The following is a 12,232-nucleotide window of genomic DNA, read 5'->3' as shown; positions in this document are numbered from 1 at the left end:
ACATTCAATGATGCTAATATCAGATCTAACACAATTGCTAATCCAGGCAATGCCTCAAGGACACAACACTGATCAAATCAAATTGGACAATTTAGTGCTAACAAGGTTAGGACTTGAATTAGGATGGGAATAGAGGAGGGAAGAGGGAGCGATAACACACTGGCAGGCGGCAGGCGGCAGGCAGGCACAAGGACAGTAAGGCAGACACATGATTTCATTTATCTGTTGCATTGTTATGATGACAGCCACCAGGGGGAAACTCTTTTCCATTTCTTGGTGTCTTTTGATCACTGTCACAATGAACGCGGTGGTGAGTTGCAAAGCGAGAGAGTTCGGGCCACACAAATAACGCCTCTCCTCTTGAGAAGAGGAATGGAGAGAAGTTACAACAAAATAGTGCCTGTGATATGGGAACAACAAATACATTCCAAGCCAGCTGTAACGCCATTAGAGAGAGGCAGGGCAGTGTACCTATCTGGGATGACGGAACCCTGTACAAGGTACTCCGTACAAGAGTGATGGAGGTGGCATAATGAGCTAATGTCACTTTTGTAGGCAGTCTGGTCTCCATACCAACAAGCCCGGGTCTTTGGACCATGATCGAGTTGATCAACCCAGAAATGAGAGCTACGACACAATGACAAGACAAATGGCATTCTCACAAAAACGGCAAATTTTGATCCAAATATCATAATAATATCAAGATAGCCCTGACATAAACAGACAAAGACAACTAGATAAGACAAAAACAGTGAGCTGGAAATGGTTAAACTACAAGATGGAACTGTAAGTGCTGTAATTCAGCCAATAAAAAACTTACATACAGTACACAGTACTACCTGATGCATAGTGGGTAATGACCAGTCATGATGTGCTATATATATCACTATATTGACAGTTACTATGGTACCCATTATGGCATTGTATGGTCATATCACCTTGTACTTTGGTACGTGACAAAAATAAAAATAAAAATAAAAATAAAAATAAAAATAAAAATAAAAATAAAAATAAAAATAAAAATAAAAATAAAAATAAAAATAAAAATAAAAATAAAAATAAAAATAAAAATATATTAGGAAAGCAGGAAGTGAACAAATGTAACAGTTACTGATTGTAAAAGTACCAGACGGAGGGGTAGGATTTAATAAGCTTTGCTTCTTCCTACTCCTTTTGGACATGTGGAACTGTGAACTGATTATGGGATGCACTCAATTGTAATCTGATGCATGTTCAAATGAAATAAAACCATTAAGATAAATAATAAGATAAGATAAATAAAATACACAATATAGAAAAATAAACAATATAAACAACCCAAGTATTAACAAAATCAACAGTTTTACTCAGAGTTATATACAAATACAGTATGCAGATAATATGAAACGAGATTAGATATATTACAATCGGATATATTACCATTACCATGACATCGACACAGGGGACTGTAGTTTGAATCCTAGTCAGGGTAAATTGCAAGGAATGATAATATATATTACTGTTATCATTACCTGTGTCTGCCAAGAACATCTATGTACCTGCATTGTTTCATGACTTTTGCGTTAAAAACAACAACATTTTGTATCATTCTCGTAAACCCAGCATGGTGTCATCGTCTCATGAGCTGAGTGTATTGTGAACGCCTAATAATGATGCCATTTTTGTTATTGCAATTGTATGTTTTTCAATGTCTCAAGGGAGAAAGACGACGTTGACAAACTACCAGACGCATGGGAGCTGCCAGAGTCCTTTGGGTCTTTGCTGCCAACCTGCCTGCAACTTGATATGGAAGTCATGACCAACAGATTTTCAGCATAAATGTCTTGTTGCCTGCTCCTGTCCTTTTCGAGTCATCTTCTTCAGAAGGGCTGTAATCAGAGTTGTCTTGTTGTCTTCCTGCTCTGAGACATCCTCCTCCAAATGACTATCAGCCTCCTCAATTAGAAGATAAGGTCAAGGGTCCGTTGCACACCAAGTCTTGCTGCCATGACGCCAGACACTGAAACTCTGATTCTTTGCATTGTCATGAACGCCCCACCCACCATCGCACCACCGTCCCGAACCAAAATGATCACATTGCAGATGCAGATCTTGTGTTTGTACCAAGATATCCTCTTCCTGTTTGATGACTCCTGTTCCATTTGCACACCTAATAGCATCGCTACTGTGCCTTTTTTTTTTTTTTAACTATTTCACTTTAAAGATTTCTACTTCAAAGACCAGCATGTCTGCTTCTGCAGGAAACCTGAGCTATTATCATATATTTGACAAATAACTAAAAACGCTGTGTTATTACATATACATTATGTTACATTATAAGAGGTGGAAGGTGTAAGAGTTACATAAAGTATAATTCAGCTAAAATATGTTTATGTGCCTGGGTAGCTCTGCTGCTGTGTTGATTTGCAGGAGAGTTTGCCACAAAGTTCTGCTGAGTGCAGCAGTAAGCTCCTTAATGTCTGCGTGTGAATAATAGCGTATATGAATTGAGGTAATTATAGTTAAGTATGTTTTTTTTTTTCCTCAGGGGGAAAAAAAAAGAAGACGTCTATTTGGGGAGAGGCGCTTATTTGTGTCTGATGATTAATTGGGACACAGTGTGTTTTGGAGTGGGGACACTTATTTGAGGAAATGCAGTACCTCTCTTCAAATATGAATGATAATACTGTATCATTTGAGACATTACACAGCCCTTCAGCAGTTTGTGTTTGTGTCAGCAATAACTTTAGTTAGATAAATCCACCGCTTCTTACGGTTTGTTCCACATTAATTGTGAGAAAATTGGAAGAAAAATATATAATGCAGGAACCACGTCTTAGTATCTGTAGTACCCGTAGCTTTAAATCTTAATTTCTCAGTGTCATTCATCATTTAAATGTATTTAGGAATGGTTCATGTATAAAAAACCCATTATTCAAATCATTTGATTACAAAAAATATTCAATTATTTTTTTTCTGCTTTGAAAAATGGTTTACGTCACCAATGTGAAGTGTGAATTATTGCAAACTTGTTTACCGGTAAACTTTTTAATGCATTTTTCTGACCCCTACAGGTCAGTTCTGTTTTTCAAAGCTTGCTTTTGCACTCAAAATGAACTGGATTTGATTCCTTTTCTTTAAACTCCAAAATACTGTACAGTGTGTATGTGGCCATGACTTAAGCTTTCAACCCGTCTGCTCACCCGAACTGCCTGTAGGTCACTTGGTTGATATCCAGCAATAAACTACATCAATATTAATTCATTCAATCCCAGCCATTTTAGACGATTTTGTATGATCTTTCAAGGCACCTTGAATATTCTCTTCTCTGGTTATATAGTAAACATGGACCCTACCAAAAGAAAGATTTGACTCATCTCTTTTGAGTTCGATTCTACCATTTTCAGTTCTTCAGTAATCAGCAGTAGAACACGGGGAAGTTTCAGAACAATTTTCCGACTAAAAAAAATGAACAAAATCATCTTTTTGTGAAGATACATTTCAGGCATAACTTTCACTCGCACACAAATGTTTTGCTTTAGTGACAGTTCAAATACAGTAAAGTCTTGTTATATCGATATCGGTTAAAACGAATTACTACTTATTACGATACTATTTTCATTTCTAGTCTTTTATGATATAATTAGCTCCGTTAGTATGATACACGGTTATTATGATAATCCGGTTACTAGGATGCCCTTTTCATCTCCCGCCAGCCAATTTGGTCTGCTTATATCGATACAAAAGCAGCTTAAATCAATCTTTGCTTAAGGATTTCAATACCAAAAAAGAACACGGCGAACGGCTGCTTCCAGTCAACTTTATTTTTCACACTTCCACCACCAGAGTGCAGCACACACAGCGGAAAACCCCCGTCCCTCGCGCCTACCCCTCCGGGTGGCAACACCTTCCCTATCGATAGTTCCGGGGTGAATTATGTCCCGGTAACCGGTAATCACTACAGCGTAAGTTTATTTTTATTTACTGTAGTACAAAATTTATTGTAGTACAAAAGCATGCTAGATACGCAATCCATGAACTCAAGGAGAAAATTACATGCCATATCAAAGATCCGCCCACTTTTAATGCAGTTCGGCGCAGGATCGGATATATGGATAGTCCGGTTATATCGGTATTTTTTCCGACTCCCGAGAATATCGATATAACGAGACTTTACTGTATCTAAACATTTGTACCACAACATAAACAACACAAAAATGGGTTGTTCAACATTAAAATAACAATGTATTTAAAAATATAACACCATGAATTATTTTTTAAATTTCACTGAGCTATGTGAGTGCATGAGTGTCCACGCGGGCATGCAGGCGTTACAATGCGTAACCTTCTGCATGCTTCACTCCTCCCTTGATCTTCCATTTCTCCTTGCTGTCATGTATGTTTTTTTCCATTCAAATTGACATGCAAAGGTCTTATCAAATACGACTTCGCCACCTTGTGGCCATTTTTATGGCTTTAAGCTGCTCTAAAAGTGACATCCATTAGTGTGGAGTTGCTGCATCACCTCTTTTTGCCTTGTAATATACCTTTCCACATGCCCATAATAAATCATAATAAATCATATACCTGTATAAGGAGGGTTGCAATGGACAAACACAGAGTTCTTCTACTGATATAAACAATCTCAGCAGGAAAGTAGAAAAATGGTCAGTTGACTCATCATGACTTGAAAAGTGGGCAAGTGCACGTGTGCCAACCAGAGGAAACAGTAAAGGCCTGAATGCTCGACACCAACAACTGGCAGCTCTCGCATGTTGGAGTGAGTAGATTTTGGATTTAAGACATCACAGCCCTTTGTCGTGAAAACCTGTGAACCTCAATGACAGCTGCTGGTGGTGGTGGAAAACATTACAAAGGCTATTTATGTTATTTTTAAGCTCTCTATGCTACCTGTCTGTTGTAGTCAACCAATGTTGTTGGCACAGCCAGACTTAAAAAAAAAAAAAAAGAGAATCTAAATGTTTCTATTCATGTTTGTCAGAACATAAGAAGGGCTTGCATCCTTGGCCAGTTTGAGAAAACAAAGAGAGGACAATTGGAAACCAATCTGGAGAAAATACAAACAACACCCTCATTTTCTACAACACCAATTACACATCATAAAGCGTCTTTTCTTGTTTTTTTTTTCTATATGGATCACAACTATAACAACGCTAAGTATTTTCAAATTAACTGAAACCTTATTGGAGAGGAATTATGTTACGACGTTTTGTGTTGTGATGTTCCGTGTTTGGATTACGGATGCTCTGATCGATCGGCCACCGATCTGTGTCACTCAATTTCCGTGGAAAAATGTGAATCACAAAAAAAAAATCAACTGTAGAGAACCCTGTTTCGTATTAGTCGGCCATTAGTCGTGAGTGTCATACAGTACATGAGTGTCATACCTATAGACAATTTGGAGTCGCCAATTAACCTAGCATGTTTATGGAATGTGGAAGGAAACCGGAGTACCCGGAGAAAACCCAAGCATGCACGGGGAGAACATGCAAACTCCACACAGATATGGCCGAAGGTGGAATCGAATTGGGGTCTCCTAGCTGTGTGGCAGTTAATTCATGCGATCGATCGTCAGTATTGGCCAATCTCACTCACGGATGATCGGTACCGGACTTGGCAGCATCAAACCCTGATCGAAGCGATCAATTGATGTCACATTCTAAAATTAATATTGTACAAAGAGAACAAGAAAACTACAATGGTACCTTGTTTATTGTTATTAATGCATTCCAAAAAGTCTGTTGTCTACTAATTAGTCAGTAGTACCTGACAGTACTTGATAACCCTTCTTCTTAATCTTTGGGCTTTTCCCTTCAGGGGTCGCCACAGCAAATCAATCTCCTCCATCCAACCCTGTCTTTTGCATCTGTCTCTCTCACACTACCCTCATGTCCTCCTTCACTACATCCATAAACCTCCTCTTTGGTCTTCATCTACGCCTCCTACCTGGCAACTCTAAATGCAGCATCCTTCTACCAATATATTCACTCTCCTCTGGACATGTCCCACCCATCTCAGTCTGGCCGATAACTGACTTTATCTCCAAGGCCTCCATTCGATGTACTTGTTCCTGATCCTATCCATCCTGGTCACTCCCAATGAGAACCTCAGCATTCTCATCTCATTAAGGAAATTAAATTAACCATAATGGGGCGCCACGGCGGTCGAGTAGTTAGCGCGCAGACCTCACAGCTAGGAGACCAGGGTTCAATTCCACCCTCTGTCATCTCTGTGTGGAGTTTGCATGTTCTCCCCGTGCATGCGTGGGTTTTCTCCGGCTACTCCGGTTTCCTCCCACATTCCAAAAACATGCTAGGTTAATTGGCGACTCCAAATTGTCCATAGGTATGAATGTGAGTGTGAATGGTTGTTTGTCTATATGTGCCGACCAGTCCAGGGTGTACCCCGCCTCTCTGCCCGACAAAGTTTTGGGGGAAAGAACACACTAAAAACCCAACAGAGATTCTCTCTTCCAGATCTCCTGAAAATCAATGAAAGTAATATAAAGTAAAAATGAACTCACCCTCTAGTGGGCAGTAGCGAGTGACCTTGTCGGGCATCAACCGGCCTTCTTTGTGTCTGCAGTACACTTCTGCAATCTGTTTCCTGCACTCCTTGCTCTTGGTCCTGGACAGAGCGGAGATGGCTTCCTTGCCACTGATCTCACACTTGGATGGTTGATCATATGTCACTTCCAGTGGCGCCGCAGTCACCTGCTTCCTGTGGGGGTGCTGATGCCTATGCTGGGACTGAGCCTGCTGTGAGGCGTGGTAGCGCAGACCGCCAGCTGCAGCACCCTGAGCACCCGGGCCTGAGTTGTTGGTGAGCATCAGCGGCTGGTGGATTAAAGGTAGGACTTCATTGGAGCTGCGGCCCAGGTTGTGGGAGTTGTCACGCCAGACGTGCTGCCGGTCATAAACCTTCTCCTGCAGATGCTCTCGCTGCTGCCTCCTGCTGGTGGCCCCGGCGGTTTGCCGATGCGGCTGCGAGCGCGCGCCAAAGTTACTATTGTCTATGTTCTCAAAGTCTTTTGGGACAGAGTTCTCGTTGTTGCTGTCCACTCGACCTTTCTCCTTCGGCCGGTGGGAATAGTAACCATCCTACAGAGATACAGAGAAGACAAAAACAAATGCTTGTTAATTGGCGAAGGGAGGTGAAAGGGGACCCACGCTAACAAAATCAACATTGGAACCAAGTGAGCGTGCCGCATATCATATTTCGATTTAACAATCAATGTGGCATGTATGAGTGGGCAGCAACTCACTGAGCTGTGTGGCATGAAATTAACTAATGAGGTACAGAGTAGGAGGACCTACAAGGGTCTACAAGGTGCAACTTTACTGGAGGTGATGCAGGGCCGTGAGGACTCGGTCACTCCGTGCCATCATCAGATTAGCCCAACTTTCAATTAAACTCTCCCTCAAATGGCCCGAGTTCACCGTAAACAGATTACCCAAAGGGGATAAAGGGCCAGAGCATCACTGTGAGTTTGTGTGGGTGTTAATGCTTAAGCGTGTGTGTGTGTGTGTGTGTGTGTGCATGTGTACAATTCCTTTCACTTGGAGCCACATGAATGTGACGAAACAGTACAGCGTGTCATGTGACAAGAAAACTGTGTGTCATATGAGATAGTGTGTGTGTGACTGTGAACAAACAATTTCTCTTTCAAGCAGAACAAGCTGAACGAGGACGAGGGGTAGTGGAGAGTGCAAAAAAGAGCCAAAAGGGTAATGAGTGAAAGAGTGGATCGTGAAGCGAAGGAATGCTGACACGAGGGTTGACTTCCCCTCCCAGAAAGCGCTGGCTTGTTGCAGTGAAATGCGCTACCATGCATCAAACGGAAAATGAAGGAAGATGCCTGGCTGTCACGCCGCTGTTGCACACCTTGCTTAGACACAGCGGAGAGAGGCAGAGGGAGGCGGAACAGGAAACAGCAGCTGGGGGAAGATAGAGCTAACAACAACAGGGCTCCCTGATGTGTTTCAGCATTTACAAGACGCAGCAAAGAGGCGCCAAAAGAGGTGGGGAAGAACACAGCTATGTTTGACTGAACGGAAGCAGGAGACGCAACCCATCTTCAGTGTTCTGGCTGAGGCCCGGGAATTCTCATCCCAGATTGAACAAGTCCCAAATCGGAATGCTTTCACAGTGGGTATGGTGTTCATGCTAGGACTGTTCTGATCTAACATTGATATCTATTATCGGGTGACAGCGGCAAAAAAAAATGAATAACAGATAACATCGCCTTGCATCTAAAACAGGGGTCTCAAACTCAATTTACCTGGGGGCCACTGGAGCTAGGGTCTGGGCAAGGCTGGGCCGCATCAGGTTTTCCAAAAAAAAAAAAAAAAACCGCATTTATTAAAATATACAAACTTTTTCAGTGCTTTGGTTCCGATTTTCTACAATAAAAGCTCTGATAAAACATTCCACTGTTCTCAAATATCTTAATTTTTATTTTTCTACACAAAATAAGATGAAAAATAAATAAACAAATCAAGAATAAAAAAAATCAATCAGTAATAAATAAATATAATAATAATAATAAAACGGTAAATAATAAAAACTTAAGAAACCACATATAGTTGGTGGGTAGACAAATTATTTTTTTCAGATTAAAATGAACAAAGCATTATTAGAGCCCTGTAGACATGACAAAACACGACTTTTTTTTTAAGTCACATTTATACTTTTTTTATTTACAACATATTGCGCAACTGCAAGGTCCTGAGACACATGCTAACTCGCAAACTAGAGAGCTAGCGACCTATACGGTAGCCTTCAAGTTATTTCCTTTAAACTTAAATAGCCAAAAACTTACCACTTCCACATGGAAAGGGAGGATAACTATTAACGGTTATTTAACCTTTAACATGAACATTCTGGGTACATGATACCATACAGCATCCATATCAAACTTGCACGGGCCGCACTAACATTAAACTTTCATATCAAGGCGGGGGCCTCAAAATAGTGTCATGCGGGCCACATTTGGCCCGCGCGCCGCGTGTTTGAGACCCCTGATCTAAAATATCTGACAGTGGTACTTGGATACACAGTCGATTCCAGAATCCACGCCAGCCCTGGCCGGATATAGCCCAAACAACCGTGTGTGTGCTAATGTGTTAACAAAATAACAATTTTTGCATTGCAGTTGAGTGCAAAAACTTCCATGTAAAAGTTTCCCGTTGGGGGGCACAGAACCGAGCAAGTTTAACACTACCAACCTCATCGCGCATTTGAAGCACGCAACGGCAAAAAGTCATTAGCGCTAACAGAAAAGAGCCAGCTCCTGTCTGTGGTGAGTAATGTCGGGTTTAAATGCTTCATTGAGCATTTCAAACCTCATTACATTACGCCAAGCTGCCACTATGTTGTTGATAAAACTATACTCGGGACGCATAAAGAAGTAAACGGGTCAGTTTTTCTCACACCTACCTACTTGTATTCACTTGATCAAGCCTTTTTTTTTTATCATTCCACGTTAGAAAATAGATAATAAAAATATGTATGATATTATCAAAATGAACGAGCCTTTATTCTTGTCACGTATCAGAAGTACAAGTAAAATTATGCAATCATCCGTCCATACATATACAACATATCAAATCAAATCAACTTTATTTATAGAGCACTTTTCCTGCAAGAACATGCAACACAAAGTGCTTTACAGAATTAAAAAAACAATTACCACAATTAAAAAGAAAAACAATTACAAAGAAAGCCCCAAACTAGACACACCCTCCATACTAGACACACACACACACACACACAATCACACACAAACACACAATCACACACAGTAGGGAGACACGGCATGGCACTGAGGATCAAGGAAACGCCACCTTTGGGGCCGTCCACACTGGGTGGAGCCGCAGTCCTGCCATCGGGGCAACCAGCATCCGGGCCCCCCGATTCCGACAGACGGGCGGACCCCCACATCAAAGGGAGGAACCCCCAGCCGGCCGGGTCGAAGGGACCCAAGAACAGTAGCCCACAGTGTGAAGGAAACACTGGAGTTAAAAGCTAAAGACTAAAAAATAGGACTAAAAAGATAAAAATAAAAAGTTGAAAATATTAGTTAAAAGCCTGACTCTTTAATCTTCTTTTAAAAATATTTATGCAGTGAGACAAGGGGCGACAGGACAGAATGATTGGACGATGAAGGAGGGTAAGGAGGGGAACAACACTAGAAGAGAAGGGGGGTGAAAAATAAAAACTAACCTCCTAAGAAGGAGCACAGTGCGAGACCCTCGGCATACAATTTGGCATACAAGAAAAACACATTGTTAACGCACATAAACACAAAACCAGCCCCACGAAGGGGGGTCCCAGCGCGGCCATAGCTACCTGCAGCCAATCATGGCGCAAATTTCTATGCCTCCAAACATAGCAAGTGGAGTTATTACCAAAGAGCTCACTTTTGGTCACGACCAAATCACATTCCCCAAGCCTTTACTCATTCAGGCTTTCATTGGCACACTTCAGGTAGGCCTGTACACGTGTCCTCTCGAGGAAGGGGACTATAGGATCTCAATCCATTACAGCAAAGGGTCTTAATCATGGTTTTTCTTGGTGACTCTGGTCTCAAGTCCCTTTAGAGCATTAACAAGCTCCTCCCGTGTAATTCCGGGCTGATCCCTTGCTTTTTCTTGCAATTATCCTTACCCCATGAGGTAAGATCTTCCATGGAGCTCCACAGCCAGAGCGACTGACTTTTATCTTGTATTTCTTCCATTTTCTAATTATCGCTCCAACAGTGGTGTCTATCTCACCGAGCGTCTTACTGACAAGACAGGACTAATTTGTGTGCTTTGTGGGCACATAACCTGTCTGCAGGGGTTAGAATCCTTGCTGCTTGGTAAAGGGAGAAAATGAGAGAAATTAATCTATAAGCTACAGTGTATTTATTGTTTTTTTTGTTGATATTCCATTTCTGTTTGCTAAGATACAATGTTCATGGGGATAAATCAGCATGGGACTAAATAATTATTTCCCCATTATACAGTGGGCATTTTTATTTTCATGCATACAGTATCAGTCATTAAGATTCTAGCAAGATTAACTAAAAAAAATAAATCCTGCATCCCCAACTTTTCACAATTGTGATGAAAAATGACACATTTTCATTAAAAATGAATAAAAAGATTAATTTTGCCCTTTAAGCTTCTCCCCCTGCAGATATTTCACAATCCAATACACCTTTGAGCTCCAACCTGTCATCGCCCTCCTCTCTTTTCTTCCTCACACGTCCCTTTTTTTCCACCCATTTATCGGAATCCAAACCTCACCTCTCATCCCCTTTTTCAACAGCTTTCAGAGTCCCTTTTCTCTCCGCGGTATTATTTCAGCTTCTTCTCGTCTTTCTGTCACAACCTCTGGCGTTGCCGTCCCCCCCCCCTCCGTGCGTGCTTTTACTTTCTTCACCCTTCCATGTTGTCTGAATGGCAGAAGGTGGTAATCCCTCATGTAACAGCTGCTAAGGCTACTGATCACCTTAGAAAAAGAAATCCAGACTCGGGAGTTTAAACGGAATGCTTTGAGGGGGCTGATCTACGTAGGGCTGCAAACTAGATGTTTGAAGAGGATGAATTAGTCAATTCCATACATGTTTTTTTTTTTTTTTTTTTTTTACAAATAATGATAACATTAAAATAGATGAATTGATCGTGAAGAATGTATTGTTGATTGACGCAAAAATCACAATGAGTCGATTAATTATCTCTAATGTCGTAATGGTACACGCTTCTGCCTTTCCCAGTTTCCCAGCTATCAGAAACCATTCATCCCTGAGATCAGATCATTTCTGCATCAAAATATTACTTTTTTTTTTAAACAATAAACTAGCAATTAAAAAAAATAAATAAATACAATTAAAAATCAATTAAAAATTGAAACACCAGGAGATCCTTTCTGCATCAAATTACAATTTTTAGTAAACACAGCTAGGAGACCAGGGTTCAATTCCACCCTCGGCCATCTCTGTGTGGAGTTTGCATGTTCTCCCCGTGCATAGGTTTTTTTCTGGGTACTCCGGTTTCCTCCCACATTCCAAAAACATTAATTAATTAATTCATTCATTTTCTACCTCTTTTTCCTCACGAGGGTCGCGGGGGTGCTGGAGCCTATCCCAGCTGTCTTCGGGCAAGAGGCGGGGTACACCCTGGACTGGTCGCCAGCCAATCACAAGGCACATATAGACAAACAACCATTCACACTCACATTCATACCT

The 12,232-nt window shown here is 41.1% G+C and overlaps 1 protein-coding gene across 1 annotated transcript in view; it reads right to left on the bottom strand.

The window, feature by feature from the left end:
- xylt1 (xylosyltransferase I) overlaps positions 1 to 12,232 on the bottom strand; it is a 96,567-nt gene that overhangs the window by 38,112 nt on the left and 46,223 nt on the right. The window contains exon 2 of the mRNA XM_058067151.2: positions 6,524 to 7,100. Within this exon, the coding sequence (XP_057923134.2) occupies positions 6,524 to 7,100 (577 nt within the window). The remainder of the gene's footprint in view (positions 1 to 6,523; positions 7,101 to 12,232) is intronic.

This window comes from Doryrhamphus excisus, linkage group LG9, assembly GCF_037039965.1.
Source record: "Doryrhamphus excisus strain RoL-2023G ecotype Guam linkage group LG9, RoL_Dexc_Guam_v1.1, whole genome shotgun sequence".
Classification (NCBI taxonomy): domain Eukaryota; kingdom Metazoa; phylum Chordata; class Actinopteri; order Syngnathiformes; family Syngnathidae; genus Doryrhamphus; species Doryrhamphus excisus.
The sequence above is the reverse complement of the archived record's forward strand: the minus strand, read 5'-3'. Positions and strand labels throughout refer to the sequence as shown.